Genomic DNA, 25,825 nt, shown 5'->3' on the forward strand with positions numbered 1-25,825 from the left:
ATCATAAAAGTGCATCTATCCATTATAAAAGTGCATCTATCCATCATAAAAGTGCATCTATCCATCATAAAAGTGCACCTATCCATCATAAAAGTGCATCTATCCATCATAAAACTGCATCTATCTATCCATTATAAAAGTGCATCTATCCATCATAAAAGTGCATCTATCCATCATAAAAGTGCATCTATCCATCATAAAAGTGCATCTATCCATCATTAAAGTGTATCTATCCATCATAAAAGTGCTCCACACTGCTCCGGGGGGTTAATAAAGGCCTTTTGTAAGAATAAAGTTTTTGTAAGAAAATATTCATATTTAACACGTTACAAAGTAAAATTCTAGCTTCCAGACAGATGCAATCTACTTGCCCCTAAAGCGCAACTTACGCAACTCATGACGTCAGAAGTAGCGCAGTGCGTCATGGCGTAGTGTAAATTATACAATTATATATTTTAAAATGATAAAATATACAGTATATTTATAGACATGCATATATTAAAGAACCAGATTTCGTGTGCTTAAATAAACAAATGAACAAACAAATAGTCAAACCAAAAATTATTCAAACACCATATACAGATTACTTTGTTTTACTAGTGGGTGCAGGACACTATAGTTCATTTATGTAAGTTAGGATAACAAGGTGTCTGAATAAATTTTGGTTTGACTGTACATTAATGATTGTTCAACATTAAATAAATATTTACATTTTATACAAATGTACTATTTTATAAAATAAAAGTCTCCCATAAGATGCACTACTAGCCTAGAGTCATTGTTTAAATGAAACAAGTAACTGTTTCTGTTGACCTGTTTCAGTCTGTTTACTCACTTGAAGATAGCGATGAGGAGGTTCAGCAGTAAAATGTTGGCGAACAGCAGATAGACACACAGCATGATGATGGTCAGCCATTCTGGGAACATCGGCATGTTGTCACCATTCAGTACGGGGCATTTGGGTTTCAGAGGATCCGAGCCGTTCACATTGCAGCTGCTTATATCAAACTGAGTGTCTGGTTTGCAAAACAGAGAAATATTTGTTAGCTATCTGATTATTCTATATTTTGTATAAATCTCTGGACTTCTGAATGTTCTACAATGTTATAATAAAAACAATGATACAATCTATAATATAAAAATCAACTTGCATTATAATTGCATATGCAATATTTTACAATATAATATTATAACTAGTGTTGGGGAACGTTAATTTTAAAGGGGTGGTATAATGCCCTTTTCACAAGATGTAAAATAAGTCTCTGATGTCCTCAGAGTGTGTATGTGAAGTTTTATCTCAAAATACCCCACAGATATTTTTATATAGCATGTTAAAATTGTAAATTTTTGAGGGTGAGCAAAAACGCACCGTTTTGTGTCTGTTCCTTTAAATGCAAATGAGCTGCTGCTCCCGGCACAGGGGGCAGAGCTTCAACAGCTTGCACTCACACAGACATGCACTGAACATTGAAAAATTTCTGAATGGTTAGTTGATGAATTTATGTAGCTTATGTGTAGTTATCTTCTAGTAATTGATTAGCATATTCTGTCTTGATAATCTATAAACCTTGCTCAGGGGGCGGGGTTTATGTACATTTTAGGGTTGGTGATGTCACTAACCCGGGAGGAATGTGGTGTAGTCTCTACCAGCCGTTTGTTGTAGTCCTTAAAAAGAGATTTCTTTAAAAGCAAATATCTCCCTTTGCTTTGAACTTTGAGCGTTGTAACTTTGCAGATGTTGTTTATGATCAAACAGCAACATTACACACTAACTAAAGTTAGAAAAGTGAAATCATAATCAACCACCTCTTTAAAAGTAATGCGTTACAATAATGTGTTACTCCCTAAAAAGTAACCAATTGGGTTACTTTTAATGGAAAGTAATGCATTATGTTACTTTTTCTCACCTGGGTGGGCTTGTTTGTATTGCATATTTAAATACTGTATATACAAATATATACATTATTTGACAGTGTAGGGAGACTGCCGTCCACACTAATACGTTTTTGTTTGAAAACGCGTCTTTTTCTCTCCGTTTGGCGCCCTGGACGCAAGATATTTTGCTAAATAAAATGATCCTGTCAGAAGAATTGCGCGATAACTTTGTTATTTATTTTTCCGTCCGTGTCATCTCAGTGAGCTTGTGTGAGGTTTTATGAATGCGCTGTAAGGTGAATTTAGCGTAGTTTACCTGAAAACGCCTGTGTGAACGGAGAGTGTTTTTAAACGAAAATGTATCCGGATTAATGTAGACGTAGCCTCATTTCTTCTTTGCTGGGAATTTGACAATTAAACATTTTTAAAATAAAGCAGAAATCACAGCAACTCTTGGAGCTCACAGTAGGCACGTCTGCAATATTCATATGTTATTGCAAAAAAATAAATTATTTGATTTCATTTAATTTAGAGTAAACTGCTCACTGTCTATATTAGTGGGGACGTTGCCAAATATGATGAGGTAGGGATCATAGACAGCTCCACGGACGATCCAGTTTAGTCTCTCCTCATTTTCGATCATAATGCCCTGTTTCGCCACGCCGTACGCCACCACCCAGATACTGAGCAGAAACATGAAGAAGAACAAATCCATCATCTGCAAAGAGGAAGAGGACACAAAATGAAACGGGAAAAGATGCATGTTAATAGCTCAATTTGTCTGAAATTGCTTTTATGCAAAAACATTTTTTGCTTGATGTGCAGTATGAGAGGAAGAATATACCTGAAGAGCTCACGTCATTCAATATTTTATTTTTTAAATAGTTAATTTTTTCTTCTTCAAAAGATCAAGCATTTGGTTAGCATTTGAGTCCCTTAGTCTCTCAACACTTAGGCTGTGCAGAATTATTGCATAACATTTCTAAACTGAAGAAATTAACTTTATGAGCACGCAGACCCACCATTCTCCTGACAATGATTATTTTCGGACCCAGGTTTCGACTGATAGTGAAGATGGCCATTAATCGTAGGCAGAATATGATGAAGTCGATGCAGAGTAGAACTTTACCCACGTAGAACACAGTGTCGGAGGCCTGAAGTCTGTATGAAAAACACAGAGTTTGATTAAGTGTGAAAAAAAATACTGATTTAATTTAGTTCTGAGTCATTATGCAACTGAACTAAACTTAACTCAAGATGAGGACCAAAAACTTTAAATATGATTCCTTTATATGAGAGTCTATTAGCGTTGGTAGGTTTGATTTCTTTCAGTGAAATTCTTTTAATGAACAGAATCATAACTTAAAATTGTAATGCATTAAATGCTTTAGTAAAAACATATGCAGATAATTATTGCTTTGTGTTACTATTGGTGCATATAAATGAAAATGATTATTTTAACTAGATATTTACTGTATTTTACATTTTTATATTATTAAACAGTTTGAATCTACTTGACTACATTGACTGTTCGGTCAAAATATTATGGTAAAAAATAGACCTTTGAAGCAATTTCAGATATGATGAGGTATGGCTCACAGACAGTGGATACTTTTTTTAATGTTTCATACAGCCCTAGTTATGAGGATATTTTCTGTGTAATCTTAATCTAATGAGGAAAGCATGAACTGTACTGAATTAATCTTAATCATATCTGAACGGTATTTAGTGAAACAGTGGTTGTGTTGACCTGCAGGCCAGACCAGAGATGAACAGCATGATTGACAGCACATCCAGAATGTTCCACAGATCCCTGATATACATCTTTGCTTTCCTCCCAAAGCCGGGCCCATCGAAGTCATGATAGAGCTGTGGAGTATCAGAGTGGTTAAATATAGACATATTGATATAGACGGACAGATATAATAACAATATATTGGCTTACGATTCTTTAATGTTTTTGAAAGAAGTCTCTTCTGCTCACCAAGGTGAATTTAATTAATAAAAAATACAGTAATATTGTGAAAAATTATTACAATTTAAAATAAATGTTTTCTATGTGAATATATAATAAAGTGTAATTTATTCCTGTGATCAAAGCTGAATTGTCAGCATCATTACTCCAGTCTTCAGTGTCACATGATCCTTCAGAAATCACTCTAATATGATGATTTGCTGATCAATTACTATTGATGATCAATTATTAGTAATGTTTCTTGTTATTATCATTGTTGAAAACAGTTTCTGCTGCTTCATATTTTTGTGTAAACCACGATACATTTTTTTTCAGGATTCTTCGATGAATTGAAAGTATTTATTTGCAATAGAAATCTTTTGTAACATTATAAATGTTTTTACTCTCACTGTTGCTCATGCATTGTAGCTAAATTATTAATGTATTATTATTATGTTAATCTTACCCTCAAGCTTGAGAGTGGTATTGGATCACAAAAGTGTGAATTAGCACAACTGTTTTCAACATTGATAATAATCATAAATGTTTCTTGAGCATCAAATCATCATATTAGAGTGATTTCTGAACGATCACGTGACACTGAAGACTGGAGAAATGATGCTGACAATTCAGCTTTGATCACAGGAATAAATTAGGCCTACATTTTACAATATATTACACACAGAAAACTATGGAAGCTTGTTTCCATCACTGAATAAATAAATAAAAATGTCAATTGAGACTTATCATCTCACAATTCAGACTTTTTTCTCGCAATTGCGAGATATAAAGTCAGAATTGCGCGTTATAACAAGCGGAAACAAGCTTTCATAGAAAACAGTTATTTTAAATTGTAATAATATTGTAATAATAATCACTATTTTTACTGTATTTTAATCATATAAATGCAGCCTTGGTGAGCAGAAGAGAAGAGAAACATAGAAAATCCTAATCTTGACAGGTAGTGTATGTCTGATGTGAGAGTGTGTGTGTGTGTGTGTGTGTGTGTCTCACCTGTCTAACCTCCTCACACACCAGCGAGGTGAGCCACACATAGAGCAGAAGTTCTCTCCACGATGGAAATTTATGAAAATCGATCATGAGCACCACAGCAAAGAGCCACAGGAAGCCAAAATACGAGACGATGTTCCAGTAAAACTTCACTTGAGGAGACGTGAAGAAACTCGTCAGACGTGACAGACAGTTCAGAGGCTTCAGCTCAGACTTCTTTAAGGGGACACTGAGACAATAATAATCCTTCATTATTCAGGCACAGACTGTTTATGATACATAAGTTGTATGATGCTAACATTAGTTTGATGCAATAATTTAGATTCAATTATAATAATAGTATAATATATATTATATAATAATAATAATACATTTATGTAACATTCATAATGAATAATTGTTCTTTAATAGTCTAAAGATTATGCATTACTGTGTTAAAAAAACCCACACATAAGATATTTTCCAAAATGGCTATGCATATTGAACATAATTAAGTTGCATAATGCTAACATTAGTTTGATGCAGTAATTTAGGGCATTCACTTGTCACTCCTACATCTTTGCGGTGTGAATGTGGCCTGTAGATGTTTGTAACTCAACTAACTGTAAATGGCGTTTGATCTTGGCATCTGAGTTTCCGCTAAAGAGTGGATCCACCTCCAGCTTCGTTCTCTCGGCCTGTCTCTGGATGTCCTCATCACGTCTGCGAGGGTTCATTTCAACAATAAGGGTTAAAACATTTATTAAGAGTCATCAAAAGTCAGTGTTTGTGGTAAAGGTGCTATAAGCAGTGTAATTATTGAGACTGCAATGCTGCCATCTGATGGTGTGTGCATGTAATGACTCATAGACATGATTTCAGACCTGACAACACAAAAGGTTAGTTTTCAACATTCAAATAGAAAGTTTGGTCCCACTTTATATTACGTGGCTTTAACTACTACGTACTAACATTGAAATATTTTGATACAATGGACTTATTGTGTACATACATTGTTTTTACATGTTACTTATATTTTAAAAATACCTGCATGTAATTACAGCTGTAATTAATTTACGTAATTTATGTAATACCCTTCCCTTACACCTTAACCCACCCTTAAACCTACCCATAACCACACACACTTGTCCCTAACCTTACCCATGTCACACCTCAATAACAGCAAAAGTGTTTTACAATACATTAACCCTACAATGTAAACAACACAACACGCCACTTAATATAAAGTGGGACCGAAAGGTCCTTACCTGAAGATCAGGAACTTGGTGTATATCAGAGGAGGGAAGATCATGCACAGAAGAATCTTCCAGTGTGGATTCTCCACTGACAGCTCTCCACACCAGATCTGAGTGAGCAGGGCCTGACAGAGACACTCGATGAGACCTGAGCTATCAGTGATGAGCCATATATAGATAAACTGCTAGTTGGTTTGAAGGAGTAACACCAAAAATAACCGTTTTCACAGGAAAAGTAACTCTTATTGCACATGAATTACTTACCCACCCATTCATTCTCATGCAAAAAACATGTAACATTTTAAGCTTGACTAATAGACATGACATATTTGCAATCATAAAACAACTTTTTATTGTTATTGTCACAACACAGAAGGAGACAGACAGGTGTTATAGTGAAAACAGTGTTTATTGAGCAGAGTCGTGTGAAACAGCAGGAACCAGACGATGGTGAGAGGATGGTGACTTGTTGACTGATGATGGTGACTTAGCTGGTGAAGACTGAAGTGGATTCTCTGTGCAGGTGACGAGTGAACAAGAAGACAGGAGATCTGGATCAGGACGACGGATGGAAGACAGACAGAAGACTGGAAGCTTGACGAGACGAATCACAGGTAAGTAGACGGGAAAGGAGTCTGATGGTAAGCAGTGGTAACTGTGACGAGACCAGACAATGAGTGTATGGTGAACTGTGAATATATAGCAGTGTTGATGAGGGAGTACAGGTACAGCGAGTCAGTAATCTGGTGATTGTAAATGAGTGGGCGGGTCCTGGTGATTGGGTGATGATTGGGGCTGTGACGGTGTGGCTGACTCCGTGACAATACCCCCTCCTCCACGGCCGGCTCCTGACGGCTGACTGACTCTGCGACGGGGTCGGCCTCGACCTCTGGCTGGTTTGGGTGATCCTTGTGGAACTGGGTGAGTAGCAACGGATCCAGGACACTCTAGGCGGGCACCCCGTCGCCATGAGTCGAGGATGGTATGTACTCAGTACACTAGGCAGCGACATCTGGAGGAGGTATTTCGTCCGTGGTGGGTTCTGTAGGAGAAGAAGATAGAGGTACAGTGAAGGGTTTCAGGAGGGAGACATGAAATGAAGGAGAGATACGGTAGTGAGGTGGAAGGTTAAGCCTGTAGGTGACCTCGTTAATCTGCCTCTGCACGGTGAAGGGACCTATATAGTGGGGACTCAGCTTACGGCAGGGTAGGCGAAGACGGATGACGCGGGTGGAGAGCCAAACCTTTTGTCCCGACTGGTATTGAGTGGCTTCAGCTCTACGGACATCCGCCTGGCGTTGGTGTCTTCGGGTACTGGAGAAGCACGTGAGCTGAGTCCCATACCCTCTCGCTCACCTCGAACCAGTGGTTGACAGCTGGAACCTCCGAAGGTTCTCCGGACCAGGGGAAGAGGAGGTTGGTAACCGAGGATGCAATGGAACAGAGTAGGCCCAGTGGTGGTTTGATACAGGGAGTTCTGGGCATACTCCGCCCAGGAGAGGTAGCGGCTCCAGCTGTCCTGGTTCTGGTGGCAGTATGACCACAGGTACCTCCCGATCTCCTGGATCTTGCGCTCAGTCTGGCCGTTTGTCTGCGGGTGGTACCCTGAGGATAGACTTACTGAGACGCCAAGGAGTTTGAAGAAGGCCTGCCACACCCGGAAGATAAACTGGAGACCTCTGTCCAATACGATGTCTTCTGGAAGGCCATAATAATGAAAAACTTGTTGGAAGAGGAGTTCTGCGGCTTCGAACGCGGTAGGCAGGCCCTTGATGGAGATGAGTTTGCAGGCTTTGGAGAACCGGTCTACGACGACGAATATACAGGTCTGATGGTTGGACGGAAGGAGGTTGGTCATGAAATCATTGCCCAGATGAGACAAGGGGCGTCTGGGTATCGGCAGGGGTACCAACTTTCCTTCGGGTAGCTTCCTCTGTGTGTTAGTGATGGCACAGACTGAGCACCCCTTGATGTACCGGGAGATATCCTGGGCCATGTTGGGCCACCAGTAGCGATCTTGTAGGAGCGAGAGGGTTCGCTGGCTGCCTGGGTGTCCAGAGCCCAGAGAGGTGTGTGCTGAGTCCATGAGGGACAGACAACAGGTACATACAACCATCCCTCAAGACCTCCCGGCGGACCAGGTTCGTTGCAGTTGGTTTGGAGGAGTTCATCGTCGAGGGACCATTGGATCAGACTGACCACCATGGCCTGAGGGAGAACAGGTTCTGGAGGACTGGATTCAGGTTCAGGATGATACAGATGGGACAAGGCATCCGCCTTGCAATTCTTGGTAACGGGTCGGTGGTCACGGTGAAGTCTAACCATGTGAAGAACAGAGTCAAACAGGCTAGTCTTGGGTTGAGTCGCTTGGCTTCTCTGAGATATTCCAGGTTCCGGTGATCTGTAATGACTTTGAAATGGTGGTGAGCTCCCTCCAGCCAGTGTCTCCATTCCTCCAAGGTGAGCTTGATCGCCAGCAGCTCACGATTTCCAATGTCGTAATTCTGCTCCGCCGGGGACAGCTTATTGGAGTATAAGGCTGGAGTCGAGGAGGCTCACCCTGCCGCTGGGAGAGTACCGCTCCAACCCCGGTAGTAGAGGCGTCAACTTCGACCACGAATGGGAGTTCTGGATTGGGGTGTACCAGGATTGGAGCGGTGATGAAGGCATTCTTCAGGCGTTGGAAGGCTTCTATGGCCAAGGGGTTCCAGAACAGAGACTTGGGCCGGTTTCTGAGGAGTGAGGTGAGCTGAGGAGACTGTAATTCTGGATGAATCTTCGATAAAAGTTGGCGAAGCCAAGAAAGCGTTGGAGTTCCTTGATAGTGACAGGTTGGGGCCAGTTGTGAATGGTGTCCACCTTCCTCTGGTCCATTTGGATACCTCGTTGGTCGATGATATATCCGAGGAACTGGAAAGATGGTGAGTGGAACTCGCACTTCTCCAACTTGAGATAGAGGTGGTGTTCTCTCAGCTTTTGGAGGACCTGCGTCACATGTTGGCGATGTTCGGCCAGGTTCCAGGAGTAGATCAGAATGTCGTCGATGTAGAAGATGGCGGAACGTTGAAGATACTCCCGGAAGACCTCATTCATATGCCCCTGGAATATGGAGGGGGAGTTGGGCAGGCCATACGGCATCACCTGGTACTCGTAGTGGCCTGTCAGGGCGATGAACGCCGTCTTCCATTCATCCCCCTCATGTATTCGAATGAGGTTGTAGGCGCTCCGCAGGTCCAGCTTGGAGAAGACGCGAGCTCCACGGAGCTGCTCTAGGGTGGCAGGGACCAGAGGAAGAGGATAGCTGAATTTGACGGTCTGAGAGTTGAGTGCCCGGTAGTCGATGCACGGCCGCAAGCCTCCGTTCTTCTTGGCCACAAAGAAGAAGCTGAAAGCGGCAGGGGACGTCGATGGTCGGATGAAACATTGCTCCGGGATGGACAAAGGGTAGACCTTACCCTTCAGTGGAGTAGCCCCAGGCAGCAGGTCAATGGCGCAGTCCCATGGCCGATGAGGTGGTAGACGGGTTGATAACCACTTGCTGAACACATCCTGGAATGCCCGGTACTCTGGAGGAATTTCAGTTATACTCTCGGTTTCTGGACTCTCAACGGAGGTAGAGTTCACTTGAATATTGGATGAAGACTTGAAAGGGTGTCGACAGGTCCGGCGGGTGGACAGTTTGAGCACAGAGAAAAGGCAGTTCTTAAAGCAGGAATCACCCCATTGCAGAATTTTTCCAGAGTTCCAATCGATGGTGGATTCATCCATGGGCATCCCAGGATGATGTCAGCGGTTGATCCTTCCAGCACCATGAACGAGATTCTCCTCATGCAAACAGCCAACGTGGAGCGTTACTGTGGGGGAGAAATGACGAATGCGACCATGGCCCAGCGGTTTGGCGAGAATGGTGTGGATGGCTAGTTCCGGGGAGCAGCGTTTTCTCTGGAGGTTGAGTCTTTGGAGAAGTTGAGGAGAGATGAAGTTTCCTGCGGACCTGGAGTCGATGAGTGCTTGCGTTGGAACAAGAAGTTTTTGGGTGAGAATTGGACAGGTGTACGAGTGAGGGGTGCAACTGGAGAAACTGTATTGTACACCGCTCATTCAGTGATAGAAACGGGCAGTTCATGATGATATGAGCTTCTCTCCCACAATACAGACATAAATGTTGTAGTATCCTTTGACGCTCCGCGTTGGTGAGGTGATATGCATCAACCGGCATGGGTTCAGGTGCTGGAAGGGCGACGGATGAGGAAGTGGGTGAAGGATGCGGAGCGGGTTGACCTAGTGACCAGACTGACAGACGTTGGGAGATGCGCACAGCTTTCTGAATTAAACCTTTCCGTGGACGGGTCCTGGTGATTGGGTGATGACTGGGGCTGTGATGGTGTGGCTGACTCTGTGACATTTATATAAATATAATATAATATAATAATACAAAATATAACAAAAACAAAAATGTGTATAATACTAATACTAATAATTTGCAACCACTGGGACCACAAAACAATATATATAAACATAATTGCATAAATAATAAAAATTGTATAATATTAATAACAATAAGAGTTAATATTATCATTGTTGTTGTACAAATTATCCTTTTTTTATCTGTGCAATATAGTATATTATTTTTATGTAACATTTAATAACAATAATACCAATAATCTGCAACCATTAGGACCACAGCACATTTTTTTTATAATACATAACTGCTTAAATAACAATGTGTATAATATTAAATAATTTCTTTAGAAAAATAAAAAATAATAAGATAACAATGGTTATTATTATTGTTAATCTATGCAATATAATGATAATAATTTCTTTATGTAATATTCAAAATAAATAACTGTTCTTTAAAGGTTTTAAAAATCATTTATTGTGTCAAAAAATAGAAATAAAACAGAAAAAAATCTGCATATTGGTTATTGAACACTTAAAAAAAAAAAAATTGATATCAGTCATTAAAATCAATCTGTTTTATATCCAAGGTGACATTTTTTCAATGTTGTAGTACTTTCTCCTTTCCGAGTATAATAAGCTAAGACAGATAAGCCATAGATATTTCTGAATATGCCGCTGGGTTTGTTCACCTGCACTCCTGAGTGAGCGACGAAGCTTTTATCATCGGCCTCGAGAGCGAGCCACAGACATGTGCTTCTGCCCCACGACGGAGACATGCGGATCAGGAGTCTCTGCGCTCGCTGGACGTCCCAGCTGTGACACTCGCTGAAGACACCTGAGGTCACACACACACAGGGTTAAACATCACAGCTCTGGTCAAAGCATTTAACACTTGCTGAAGACACCTGAGGTCACACACACAGGGTTAAAGGGTTAGTTCACCCAAAAATGAAAATTCTGTCAGTAATTACTCTCCCTCATGTTGTTCCAACCCCGTAAGACTTTCGTTTATCTTCGGAACAAAAATTAAGATATTTTTGATGAAATCTGAGAGCTGTCTCACTCCTCCATAGGCTTCTAGGTAATCGAAATCGATATAGAAAAGTTAGTAAAAACATTGTTAAAATAGTCCAAGTGACTACAGTGGCTCAACCTTAAGTTTATCAAGCGACGAGAATACTTTTTGTGCACAAAAAAAAACAAAAAAACGACTTTATTCAACTATTGATTTTCTTCTGTGTTTCTCTGAGTGAGTTCACGAGTGTAACAGCGCAGCGCTTCTGGGTTGTACGTCAGAACGGAGGCTCACTATTGGCCGACGCTGGTCATTTGTGTGATGCGTGTGATGCCGGCCAATAGTGAGCCTACGTTCTGACGTACAACCCAGAAGCGCTGCGCTGTTACACTACGTGAACTCACTCAGGCCCACACAGAAGAAAATGAATAGTTGAATAAAGTCGTTATTTTTGTTTGTTTTGCGCACAAAAAGTATTCTGAACTTAAGGTTGAGCCACTGTAGTCACTTGGACTATTTTAACAATGGTTTTACTAACTTTTCTGGGATGGCAGATAACGATTACCTAGAAGCCTATGGAGGAGTGAGACAGCTCTCAGATTTAATCAAAAATATCTTAATTTGTGTTCTGAAGATGAACGAAAGTCTTACATGAGGGAGAGTACAGAATTGACAGAATTTTCATTTTTGGGTGAACTAACCCTTTAAACATCACAGCTCAGGTCAAAGGATTTGAAGGGATGTTTGTTAAACAGCATTTAAAAAAAAAAAATTTAAAATGTTTATTTATGGGTGTTATACACATGTTGCTCCTGGTACAGTCTGTGAAAACAAATTTCCTCTATTAAGGACAATAAAGAATGAATCTGAAATCATACCGATGGCTTGTTTCTCATAGTGGTTGGCCAGTTCTCTCATTTCATTTGCCTCTTCGCTATCATCCTCGCCGCTCTCCTGCGCCAGTTTCCTCAAGATCTTACTGGCGGCCAGAGCGGCTGCGATACAGTCTCTGCACTAAAAAAACAACACACACATTTACACACACACATTTGTGAATCTTCAAACTTCAACTACTCTCATGCTATTTAAAATGCTATTTAAATACAGAATCAGATTATCTGATTTATTCATGCTATCAGATCAGTATTTACCTGTAACAAAACAACATTTGAATGCAAAATACAACCAATAAAAATAGAAAACTCTCATTGATATTATGTAGTTAAAAAAGTATGAACTGAAGCCTTGGACAAAATACTATAAATACAAGACGTACAATTACACACAGGGATTCAGATCAGTGAATTGTTTTTTGTTGTTGTTGTTTTTGAACCAGTTTAATTACATGAACAATCAAAACAAATAATTCAATAAAATGAATGGTCAAAGAGGAATAACAATGCAATTGTTATAATTATTATTATATAATTTAGTTTTAATTGTTCTTTTATAGTCTAAAGATTATGTAATATTGTGTCAAAAAACAAATAAAACAGTTCAACATTGGTTGTGTGTTTTGGTTATTGGACACTTAAAAACCTAAAATATAATCTTTATAAACAATAACAAAATATTTCACTTTAAATTCCGCACTGGTTCTCAAATGAATCAGTGGATTATTTTTATCCAGTTCAATTAACCGAATGAACTGATTCACTAAAATTAATGGAAAAAACTTCATATGACAGAGGCAACCATGTTGATCCATCAGAACCAAGTTAAAAAATAAATAAATAATAATTACTAGAATAAACTACAATTATTAGATGAAATCCTTAGAAATGTCCTTGATTAAAAACAAACTGAAATAAGCATAAGAAGAATTAAAATGAATTAAAACTAAAACTAAAATAAAAATAAATCAAAGAATAGAAATATAAAAAATATAAGCAATATTAGAAATATAAAAAAGTAAAATGAATAAACATGACAAAAGCACATAAAATTACGAACTACGATGAATTACGAACTAAAATGAAAACAAAATATGAAAATAAAAGCTCTTTTAAAATCAATAAATACTATAATAGTAGTACATTTCAATAAATAATAATAAAATAATAATAATACGTTTTATTATTTATTATACGAGTAGAGTACTAATTTTATTAAAAAATGTAAGATTCATACAGAAATATTCGCACGTTAAAAAATAAATACGACCTCACGTTATGTCAATCACGCTTACACACTGCCTCCGAAACTTTCGTCCGTCATAAAAAAATTCGGATCGGGTTCGATTTTCTGCGTTTTTCGCATCCGTAGCAAGCATTTTGAATGGTGTTTTGCAAAAATTTCGTACTCAGTGTGCAAGGAGCTTAAGATTATATGTATTTCACAGCTATAACCAAACTATCACCAAACTAAAGCAGAAAACAGGTGAATATAAAGCTCAAGCCAAGAGTTTGTCTCTAGTCAGTGCTGTACCTGCTCCCAGCCGATCTCTGCCAGTTCTCTATTATTCTGTACAACAGCCCAGAGGAAGAGATCCCGTCCCGGGTCCCAAACCGTGAGTGCGATCGGGTCTTCCCCAGAACACGGCAGATCCACCGGGCCTTTGGACGGCACCTGAGAGAGGCAGCGCTTCAGTGAATAAAACAGCCAGACTCTTCACATTACAGTCAAACTAGGATTAAAGCTTTATAGTTTGATGATTTTATTTACTGATGATTCTCACAAAGCATATCAAAAACATGCCCTCACCTCAAAAATAAGTATTAATAAGTGATATTTTGTATAAAGAAAAGAAGCCTACTTTAGGATCTTTGAGATTGTTTGCATTGTAACAATATTTCCATGCCAATTAACAACCCAGTTTCTTATCGTTATCAATTAAAAATAAGTTGAAGTACTAAAATTACAAAAACTAAAAGTGAATAAATATAAATTAAATCTAAATATACAGTAGTCAACATTTGAAGTGGATCAAAAATGTTCAACAAAGTTGTCCTAAGACAAGAACGGGGTATTGTTCAAAATTCATGTATAACTTTGATGAAAGGTTTTGATCCACTTCAAATGTTGACTGCTGTAAATATAAAAAAGCTGATAAAAATGACAAAATTACATTAAAAAATTTAAAATGAATACTGAAAAACACAAATTTTGATACATACTATAATAGTATATAAATAATGCTAAAATAACACTATTCTGTACTTTTTTTCCCCTGTCTTTGTTGCTGAGGTGTTTTCTGTCTTAAACTTGCCGTTAAACAGACATCATCTTTGTTTTTCTTGTAGCGTGAAGAGACGTATAACGGTTGAGTAAAACTTCCCAGCAGGTGGCGCACTTCTTCAGACACGTGATTCAAGGTAATCATTTTGCCACCTTGGGCCCGTTTTACAAGCTTGCGCAGGAAGAAGCAGGTGGGTAGGCGTGTGTAGAGCTGACAGAGAGTCTCCTCCTTTTCCAGAAACTTATGCACACACACTCCATTCTCCAGCAAAAGCCGCACAAACTCAGGTTTGTCGCCCACCAGCGCAGAAAACATGGCCGGATGCAGATCACAGGACTGAGGTGGAAAAGATATCAACAAATCATGACAAACCCAACATAATCAACATTCAATGAGACTCCCACAAGCACTAAATGAACATAGTTTTTCTTTAAATAATGAGTTGCATGCAAAAGTTTGTGAACCCCTGACCAAATAACAAGTGAAAAGACGTTAAAGTGCCCCTATTATGCTTTTTTTTGGATGTGTAGTGTGTAATATAGCTCTTTGAATGTAAAAGGTCTGCAAAGTTTCAAAGATCAAAGTGCAGGTAGATGGAGTTTTTGTCTCCTGAAAGAAAGAATCGGTTCTGAACTGCCTGAAATGAGTGGTCAGTAATTACAGTCTCACTTCCTGCTGAAGCTACTTATGTTTGTAACAGATTTGCATGCCTATGGTCTTCATTGGCTGCACGCAAACAACGTCTACTTTGACTTTGGTTTGTGTTGTTGACATATCGAGAAGATGCTGTTTTCATTGCAAAAGTATGAGGACTCACGCTGGAATTGATACAGTAAAACTGACGCCATCGTTACTGTTCGTATCACTGTGTATCAAATGGTGAGGAAGATCCGGAGGAGAAATTCAGATATGGTAATGGCTGTTTTGTTTCCAACACATGCTGTAAGCGGCCAACCAATCACAACAGACTGGGCCATCTGACCAATCAGAGCAGAGTAGACCAATCACAACAGACTAAGCCGTCTGACCTATCAGATCAGAGTAGACCAATCACAACAGACTGAGCCGTCTGACCAATCAGAGCAGAGAAGACCAATCACAACAGACTGGGCCGTCTGACCAATCAGAGCAGAGTAGACCAATCACAACAGACTGAGCCGTTTGACCAATCAGATCAGAGTACACCAATCACAACAGACTGAGCCATCTGACCAATCAGAGCAGAGAAGACCAATCACAACAGACTGGGCCGTCTGACCAATCAGAGCAGAGTAGACCAATCACAAAAAACTAGGCCATCTGACCAATCAGAGCAGAGTAGACCAATCACAACAGACTGGGCCGTCTGACCAATCAGAGCAGAGTATACTCATATAAAAGAGTGGTTTAGAGAAACCGGACCCTTGATCAAACCATTTCAGACACTGTGAGAAAAGAAGTGATGCTGCAATGTATATTATGAGAAAATTAAAGTGTTTTTGACCTTGGATGCATGTAAACCTACAGGAGACTCCTTAGAAACCTTTAAAATAGCATAATAGGGGCACACCCTTATGCAGTGAACATACTTGATGCATTTTAGAAAATGTGTATTAACATTATTTCAATGTGGCATGTGCAAAAGTTTGCAGTTGATCAACTATTTTTATTTTTTGTAATGTCTCTGTAATTCTCCTAGCTTTTTGCATTATTTTTACCCACCGTCCACTGGCTCTCCTCGGTGAAGATTTCACTCTCTGCGATGTCGACCCGGTTCCAGGCCACCGCGAGCTCCAGCTGTCTCTCCCAGGACTGGCGGCCAGCATGTTCATCACTTCTGGAGGCTGAGGAACAACAACACATGACTTTATCCAGTAGAGGTTTAACAATTCTTACCAGTTTGTCTTTTGGATTTCTCCTCCTGAACGAGTCCCCGACCCCGTCAATTCTAAGTCACGTCTCGAATCTTTAGTTTAATAGTTTATTGTCAACTAAAACTATCAAAACATTTTCCAGTAACTATAACTATTCAGTAAAATAATACTACGAAATGTTGCCTTGGTTAAAAATTAGAAATGTTGCCTAATGTGCAGTGCTGTTATTGTTAAATAAAACAAAACCAAAATATTAAAAAATGTTTTAACTAAACTTAACTAAACACAAATCACCAGCTGGACTGCCACTGATAGCCACCAGAGGGCACTTCACCCCAGACTATTGTCATTCTCTCACAAACTACATTTCCCAGAACTCACTGCCTGATCTCATCATCACTGATGTGTCTCTCTGACTTTAAAAGTCACTTATCTCTCAGTCACTCTTTGCGAAGTCTTGTATGTGTCAGCACTGCATTTCTGAGCGCTCTGTCTTTGGTTTCTCATGTTTATGATTTTTGACATTCTGCTCGGTTCCTTAGGATTTCTCTGTTTTGCCTCTGCCCTGGACTCTGTTATTGTTTTGCCCTCTGCCTGTTTTTTTGGATTATGTCTTTGGATTACCCTCTAATAAACTACTGCATTTGGATTCTCAACCCTTGTGTCTCCAAGCAGTTCATGAAAAAAGTAAAATAAAATAAACAAAACAAAATTAAATTAGAAATGTTGCCTTATTTTACATATATTAGAAATATTTAAAAAAACAAAAAAAATAAACATGAAGCACATAACAAAAATAAAAGCTAAAAAAATACTATAATAGTATATAAATAATGCTAAAATAACACTCCTGCAGGACTATCAATTAACTTTAGGGATTTAAGGGATTTTAGTCATATTCATCTAAAAGAAAGTTTAGGCCTTTCTTGAATCTAAAGATCATTTTATGTGTCTATTTATCATACAAAAATAAATGGTTTATATGGTATCCTCTAATTTTGCACAGGGCGGACAGTTCAAAAACCGCTCTACAACCCCTGGTCACCTTATACTTATAGTAATTCTGTCTAACATCTCTTTTTGTGTTCCACTGAGGAACTGTGTTGGTCACCAGCATCTAATTCAAAGAAAAGTCAATTGTGTCTATAAGCGGGATTGTGAGCACTGTGCATGTGAGTGCACATATTCAATGTTAAAACGTTTTAGCATTTAAGAGATACGTCATCCATCAATATAACATAAACGCTAATAGCTTCCGCAATCAGGGAGGTTTCCAGACTCTCAAGGGAGGATAAATGAGCTCAAGTCAGTCTTAGCTGAACAATATAAACCCCTTGTGGAGTTTTTTTCCAGGAACGTGATTCATTATTTTTAGAAACCATCAAACATTAAACAACTTCAAAACTCAAGTAATTTTATCAAATGTAAAGAATAGTGTTGACGGGCTCTCGATCACTATCAATATTACAGCATCCACTCACAACTGTGTATCCACCATTAGTTATCCAACCATCATCAGCATGATCCAATTACCCTCTGCCTGGAAATGTGAATTTGAGACTTCAGTTTCCAGATTAAGAAATGGAGGGATGTGAGCATGTTCTGCCTAAGAAGTGATCATACCTTTCAGCAGAGCTTGTAGAATAGCAACGTCAACATCATAGTTTTTATCCTCGTCAATACGAAACACAGTCATCAGATGAGGCATCCGGATAATGTCCTGAATCTAAAGAAATTAAAAAATAAATACATCTTCTAGATCACTTATATTTCATGTACTATACAGTATATACTTTATACACAGGGCCCGCACCATGACTTAGCTTAGCTTCTAGCTTTAATATTAGGCTATTATAAAAACTATTTAAATAAAGACAGTCTGTTTCGCAAAATCCATTCTTGATTGACACATTAGATATATAGTAGTTAGCTGATTACATCACTGTATTGTTATTGTTTGTCACCGGTTGCAGTTCAGGCTGTTCTAACTTACCATAACATTATGCATCTGTTGAACGGGTCGTGATGAGTGTGTGTTACGTGTTAGTGAAGCGGACGTAATGAGTGTGTGTTACATGTTTGTGAAGCAGTCGCAATGAGAGTGCATTACATGTTCGTGAATGAGTGTGTGTTACGTGTTACGCGTTAAGCAATGAGTGTGTGTTACATGTAAGTGAAGCAGACGCAATGAGTGTGTGTTACATGTTAGTGAAACGGACACAATGAGTGTGTGTTACGTGTTACGCGTTAAGCATTGAGTGTGTGTTACATGTAAGTGAAGCAGACGCAATGAGTGTGTGTTACATGTTAGTGAAACGGACACATTGAGTGTGTGTTACATGTTAGTGAAACGGACACATTGAGTGTGTGTTACGCATTAAGCATTGAGTGTGTGTTACATGTTAGTGAAACGGACACATTGAGTGTGTGTTACATGTTACGCGTTAAGCATTGAGTGTGTGTTACATGTAAGTGGAGCAGACGCAATGGGTGTGTGTTACATGTTAGTGAAATGGACACAATGAGTGTGTGTTACGTGTTACGCGTTAAGCAATGAGTGTGTGTTACATGTAAGTGAAGCAGACGCAATGAGTGTGTGTTACATGTTAGTGAAACGGACACAATGAGTGTGTGTTACGTGTTAAGCAATGAGTGTGTGTTACGTGTTAGTGAAGCGGGTGCAATGAGTGTGTGTTACGTGTTATTGAAGCGGACGCAATGAGTGTGTGTTACGTGTTAGTGAAGCGGTCACAATGAGTGTGTGTTACATGTTAGTGAAGCAGTCGCAATGAGTGTGTGTTACGCGTTTGTGAAGCGGTTGCAATGAGTGTGTGTTACGTGTTAGTGAAGGGGTCACAATGAGTGTGTGTTACATGTTAGTGAAGCAGTCACAATAAGTGTGTGTTACATGTTAGTGAAGCAGTCACAATAAGTGTGTGTTACATGTAAGTGGAGCAGACGCAATGAGTGTGTGTTACATGTAAGTGAAGCAGACGCAATGAGTGTGTGTTACATGTTAGTGAAACGGACACAATGAGTGTGTGTTACGTGTTACGCGTTAAGCAACGAGTGTGTGTTACATGTAAGTGAAGCAGACGCAATGAGTGTGTGTTACATGTTAGTGAAACGGACACAATGAGTGTGTGTTACGTGTTACGCGTTAAGCAATGAGTGCGTGTTACATGTAAGTGAAGCAGACGCAATGAGTGTGTTACATGTTAGTGAAACAGACACAATGAGTGTGTGTTACGTGTTACGCGTTAAGCAATGAGTGTGTGTTACGTGTTAGTGAAGCGGGCGCAATGAGTGTGTGTTACGTGTTATTGAAGCGGACGCAATGAGTGTGTGTTACATGTTAGTGAAGCAGTCGCAATGAGTGTGTGTTACGCGTTTGTGAAGCGGTTGCAATGAGTGTGTGTTACGTGTTAGTGAAGGGGTCACAATGAGTGTGTGTTACATGTTAGTGAAGCAGTCACAATAAGTGTGTGTTACATGTTAGTGAAGCAGACGCAATGAGTGTGTGTTACACGTTTGTGAAACGGACACAATGAGTGTGTGTTACGTGTTACGCGTTAAGCAATGAGTGTGTGTTACATGTAAGTGAAGCAGACGCAATGAGTGTGTGTTACATGTTAGTGAAACGGACACAATGAGTGTGTGTTACATGTTACGCATTAAGCAATGAGTGTGTGTTACGTGTTAGTGAAGCGGGCGCAATGAGTGTGTGTTACGTGTTATTGAAGCGGACGCAATGAGTGTGTGTTACATGTTAGTGAAGCAGTCGCAATGAGTGTGTGTTACGCGTTTGTGAAGCGGTTGCAATGAGTGTGTGTTACGTGTTAGTGAAGGGGTCACAATAAGTGTGTGTTACATGTTAGTGAAGCAGTCACAATAAGTGTGTGTTACATGTTAGTGAAGCAGTCACAATGAGTGTGTGTTACACGTTTGTGAAGCTGGCGCAATGAGTGTGTGTTACGTGTTAGTGAAGCGGGCGCAATGAGTGTGTGTTACGTGTTAGTGAAGCGGGCGCAATGAGTGTGTGTTACGTGTTAGTGAAGCAGTCACAATGAGTATGTTACACATTTGTGAAGCAGTTGCAATGAGTGTGTGTTACGTGTTAGTGAAGCGGGCGCAATGAGTGTGTAACGTGTTAGTGAAACGGTCACAATGAGTGTGTGTTACATGTTTGTGAAGCAGTCGCAATGAGAGTGCATTACATGTTAGTGAATGAGTGTGTGTTATGCGTTATGTGTTAGTGTAGCGGTCAGAAAATATTAATAAATTAAGAAATTAATATTTTTATTCAGCAAGGATACATTAAATTTATCAAAAGTGACTGTAAAGACATTTATAACATTATAAAATATTATATTTCAAGTAAATGCTGTTCTTTGTTACTTTCATTCATCATCATCAAAGAATCCTGAAAAAAAAGTATCACAGTTTCCACAAAATATTAGATATTACAAGCTTTGATTACAGGAATTAAATTACATTTCAGATAATTTCACATAGAATAAATGCAGCCTTGGTGAACAGAAGAGACTTCTTTCAAAAACATAAAAAAAAATCTTATTGACACCAAACTTCTAAGTTCTAAATAAGAACCATATCTCGATTCCTACAGTGTAATTTTGAGTTTGTGTGAAACTATCATAATTTGTATGTATGTTTTTGTCTATTACCTTCTTGGTCCACTCAATGACCTGCTCCTCAGAAAAGCTTTTGTACTCTTGTACAAAAAACCTCTTCAAGAGCTTTCTGATAAGCTCCAGCGTGACCTTTGACACCGGCAGGGCCGCCACCTGAGCAATGACATCAGCCAGGCGTCCAGATCCCTCAAGCACGACACACGGCGTCTTGTTCAGCATTGAATTGTAGATCGTCTGTGAATAAATATGTGAATTTGGATTCATAAAAGAACATTCAGCTACTGTATGATGATCTACGAAACTGATGACTTTAAAATCTCACGTTTAGAGTTCCTGGACCACCATCCAAGACCACGCAGACCACCGGTATCTTCACGCCACTCTCTGATGGAAAGACAACGCTTATAAACAGGCGAAACACTTCACAAATAATCAAAAGTGGACAGTGGACAGTGTTAAAGAGCCATGAAATCAAAATGGTGTGGCTTTTATTCATAATTTTAAGATCATCTGTGTTACACTGCAAAAATGATTTTCTTACTTATTTTTATTATGTTTTCCATTACAAATATGTAAATATTCTTAAAACAAGATACATTAGTGGCTAAAAGTGATGTCCGGAGGGGATATTTGTTTTAATGACCCTACAAGTTCAATTAAACCATCAAAATATAAGAAAAATATTTAATATTTTTAAGACAAAATTATTTGGCAAAAAAGGCCAACTACAGCTACAGGTTTTATGTTACTATGCAAATACAAAATGCAAAAAGCATACATTGACTAGTACATAGCCAGTTATTAATATTCTGTTGGTTCTCTCTTGTTTTTGCATGTGCTCATAATTTCTTTATATGACACCATGACCAAAAAATATGTTGGCACAATTTGGCATGTTTCATTGCATTATTACCACAAATAAAACAATCGACTCCAAGCACAACTACGCAATATAAAAAAACAGAAATAGAATACAATAGAATCTTTTGAATAGAAAACAGTTCTTTGGAATTTTAATAATATTTCAGAGTTTTTACTGTATTTTTAATACAAATAAATTCAACCTTGATAAGAGACTTCTTTCAAAAACATTACACAAATCATACCGACTCCAAACTTTTGAACTTATACTGATGGTTATAAGTTCAACCCCCAATTTTGTTAATATGCTTCTTTCTTTTTTTATTATTGTTATTTTATTATTATTATTTCCTGTTTGCACTCCTGGTCAGATGCTAACTATGTTTCATTGGCTCTGTACTTGTATTTTGTCAATGACAATAAAGTGAATCTGAATCTGAATACTGATGGTTATTGTACTACTGTACTGTACAATAATTTATCAATACACTGCAAATCTATATTTGATTTATATTTCATTATGTGCCATGTAATTACTACTGTGAGGGTTAGGGTTAGGGTTAGGGTTATATTCAAATTATATTCAATTACTCTATGTGTAATCTAATGAAGCTGCACCTCTGTTTCCCAGTGATTGCTGAGAGATGAGTCTCTCCAGACGGGTCCGCAGCTCAATCTCAACTCCATAATGTCCGTGAGTGCCATCATCCACCAGCAGAAAGTGCGTATGATTGATATCGAGACAGGAGAGACGGTCCTGGCCCTGCTCGTCCAGAGAGTAGTGCGCAGGGAAACAGCCCTAAAAGAGAAGGATGACAAGACCTCATCAAACTTTGATGTTATAACATCGTTAATAGCATCCAGTTGACAGCAAGTTCTGCAGTTATCAACAAAAAGCTGAATCTGGTTTAATATGCAGTGACAAGCAGTACCGGATTCACAAATATATTTGCAATGATTTAGCTGGGGGTTTAGAATGAACCAGCATTATACTGTAAATTGTATTGCTTGTGATTTCAGTGCACTTCATATTTGGTCGTTAGTTTTCCCAAAGGCTTTCATTTGTAGCGATGCATCGAAAACCAAAATTAAAGTTTTAATTTAGCTGAAAACCAAAATTGAAATAATAATCTAGTAATTGATCAGATTTTTATATTGAACACTCAAATAAAAAATGAGTTGCATTTAAATATTTAAGATGATCGCCTGAACTGAGGAGCTACAGCGAATTTGAAAGTTCAGACTTTGTTTCATATCCGAAATAACAAAGCATATTGTTATTATTGGTTGGTAGAATTAAAGATCTCAGTTCATCAAAATGAAGATCAATGCCGAACGTCGCATGAACAAACAGGAAAACAGATCTCATCGCATCCACTTGTCGGAGAAAGTGTTAACAGCCGTACGAACTGACGGCGATATCTGTTTTTTATCTGATATTTGGTTTTATTATCCGGGTGTTAGTGAGATGAAAAATAAATTAAAAAATTACACTTTTACATATCAATCTGTTTATGTGATGGACATGGGTTATGCTCATCTTTGCTCGCCCGCATCTCGAGTAAAACGGCTCTATATTTAATGAAGCTCATACAAAAGATCTGAACCGGAAGCAATGCAGAATGTTTTTTCAGAATTCGTTTTTTTACAGAATTCGGAAGTTTGTTGTGCATAACCTGTATTAAAAACAAGAAATCAATATTGTCAACCCAGCCCTAGCATCCAAACTGCTGAAAGGTTAACTGTTGTAGCCATCAGCAAATTCATTTTCAGCCGAATATCTTTTCAGCTGCCGAAATTTAAGGTGCATCATTTGATTAGATTTGTTATGTGAATATGTTGTGGTGTATGCAAAATTATTTTGTAGCAAGGTTTGTTGTTCACATTTATAAGCCCCCATTTTGGCCAACAGGAATGGACTGTTTTGGCCCTTTACTTGAATTAATAATTGTACAAAATTCTTGAGTTTAAGTTTGTTCTGTATTGTCTTTTGTTTATGGAACCCATGCAACTCTACGTCTGATTCCCAGCTATGGCTTGATTCACATGTTGCCATTTACAAATAAAAGAGTGTGGTTTGAGTGCTGGATCCACTGTGTTTTAATGGACACACCATCCTGGTAGAACATTTCCTGAACCAAATCACTTCTAAACTTTACACTGATCTTGGGTTGTTCATTATATGGTGTATTCAAGTCTTCCTGGGAAGTTTGTATTTTACGACTTGGGAACTTGTGTTTACGACGTCGGGTGCGTTAATCTTTCACTTTCATCGGAGCGAGATGTACCATCTCTTAATTAACCACAAGCTTTTTAAACTCTACTTCTAGAAAATGAAGAACAAAGCATGTGCATCAGGTGTATTTTGCTTTTTTATGTTTTTAATTTATTTCTGAAGCCGCTGTAAACTTTATCATTACTTTACATAGTTATATTACAATGCTATTTTATATTTTGTGCAAAGAATAAGCTTGTTTCTCTGACAATATCACTGCCAAATATTCCAGCACATTTCTCACTGACACACACACAACTCGTAAAGATCGGGGCTTTAATAAAATCCCAAACTTTCCACTCTATATTTATGACTGTGGTGGTATTCATGTAAGTTCAACTTGTAAATATGATCTTATCAGCATGACTTGAAAGCACAATGGGCGCTATTTTAACAATCTGAAATGCAAGTATCAAACACGAAATGCAAGTAACTTTGTGGGCAGATCTCGGGCGCTGTTGCTATTATACCAGCGGGATAAATGACTCTTGTGCCTGATGCAAATCTAGAATGTGTTGGTCTGAAGTAGCTTCATTATTCATAGGTGTGGTTTGGGCGTAACGTGAAATAAACCAATCAGAGCGTCATCTCACATTCCCTTTAAGAGCAGGCGCGCTTGTTCCATGGCGGATTGCTATTATAACGGCGGATTTGCCAGGAGCGGTTCACAGCCGAGGAGACCGACGTTCTTGTCAGGGCCGTAAAACACAGAGAAGTGACATTGTATGGGGATGGAGAAACACACCCAAATTAGCTTCGGTTAAACAGGCGTATAATAATTTAGGTAAATGTGTAAGCTAGATTTATGCCTCTTCATGGACACAACAATGATTTCCCTCATGTGGAATATTTTTCCTTGTAATTATGTATGGTTTGCAAAAATGGCAACTGCTGCGTCTGTGTAGACGAGAAAAGCAAAGTGTATGGCGTTGTGCACACGCTACATTATGGCCAAGCATGCGCCCTTAAAATAGCATCTGAATAACATGCCGCTGACTTTAGACTAGGTTTTTCCTGGTCAGTGGCGGAATTGTTTTCTGAAACTGCAAAATAGCACCAGGGAACGTTTGCACCGGAACACGCCTCCTCTTTTCGCTGAACCGCCCCCGGGAGCGCAAGTTCATTCCCGCTGTGCGTCAGGTGCAAAATAGAAATGATACATGCGTCGGTGTACAAAGTCAATTGCGCTGGATGCAAGATAGGGCCCCAATACTGTATGTATTCAGGTGTGGGCAACATCTGACCTCAGGATTGATCAGTGTTTGGCTGTTGTGAATGACTCCCCAGGGTGCCACACCGATGACGACGATCTGTCCCTCCTTCAAACCACTGCTGAGTGTGTAATCTCGCACGGCCATGCCCACGTGCTTCATCACACCTGCGTGTGTACCTCCTGTCAGGATCCACGCACCTGCCACACACACAGCATTGGGACTAGAGAAGTGTAGTCGTCTCAAAACAACAAACCATCAAAAACTTGATTCTGCCGCTTGCGCTAGACCTGTTTGTGAC

General features: G+C 38.9%; 1 protein-coding gene across 5 annotated transcripts in view; it reads right to left on the bottom strand.

Moving 5' to 3' along the window:
- trpm2 (transient receptor potential cation channel, subfamily M, member 2) overlaps positions 1 to 25,825 on the bottom strand; it is a 62,149-nt gene that overhangs the window by 15,801 nt on the left and 20,523 nt on the right. For all 5 annotated transcript variants that reach the window (XM_084122393.1, XM_084122390.1, XM_084122391.1 and 2 more), the window contains 17 exons: positions 25,558 to 25,724; positions 22,657 to 22,837; positions 21,500 to 21,561; positions 21,211 to 21,411; positions 18,149 to 18,251; positions 16,374 to 16,495; positions 14,703 to 15,008; positions 13,922 to 14,062; positions 12,373 to 12,508; positions 11,169 to 11,314; positions 6,088 to 6,200; positions 5,444 to 5,542; positions 4,844 to 5,069; positions 3,626 to 3,744; positions 2,898 to 3,036; positions 2,422 to 2,593; positions 836 to 1,016 (listed from right to left, as the gene is read on the bottom strand). In XM_084122393.1, the coding sequence (XP_083978519.1) occupies positions 836 to 1,016; positions 2,422 to 2,593; positions 2,898 to 3,036; positions 3,626 to 3,744; positions 4,844 to 5,069; positions 5,444 to 5,542; positions 6,088 to 6,200; positions 11,169 to 11,314; positions 12,373 to 12,508; positions 13,922 to 14,062; positions 14,703 to 15,008; positions 16,374 to 16,495; positions 18,149 to 18,251; positions 21,211 to 21,411; positions 21,500 to 21,561; positions 22,657 to 22,837; positions 25,558 to 25,724 (2,614 nt within the window). The remainder of the gene's footprint in view (positions 1 to 835; positions 1,017 to 2,421; positions 2,594 to 2,897; positions 3,037 to 3,625; positions 3,745 to 4,843; positions 5,070 to 5,443; positions 5,543 to 6,087; positions 6,201 to 11,168; positions 11,315 to 12,372; positions 12,509 to 13,921; positions 14,063 to 14,702; positions 15,009 to 16,373; positions 16,496 to 18,148; positions 18,252 to 21,210; positions 21,412 to 21,499; positions 21,562 to 22,656; positions 22,838 to 25,557; positions 25,725 to 25,825) is intronic.

This window comes from Abramis brama (genome assembly GCF_963993115.1).
Source record: "Abramis brama genome assembly, chromosome: 8".
Classification (NCBI taxonomy): Eukaryota; Metazoa; Chordata; class Actinopteri; order Cypriniformes; family Leuciscidae; genus Abramis; species Abramis brama.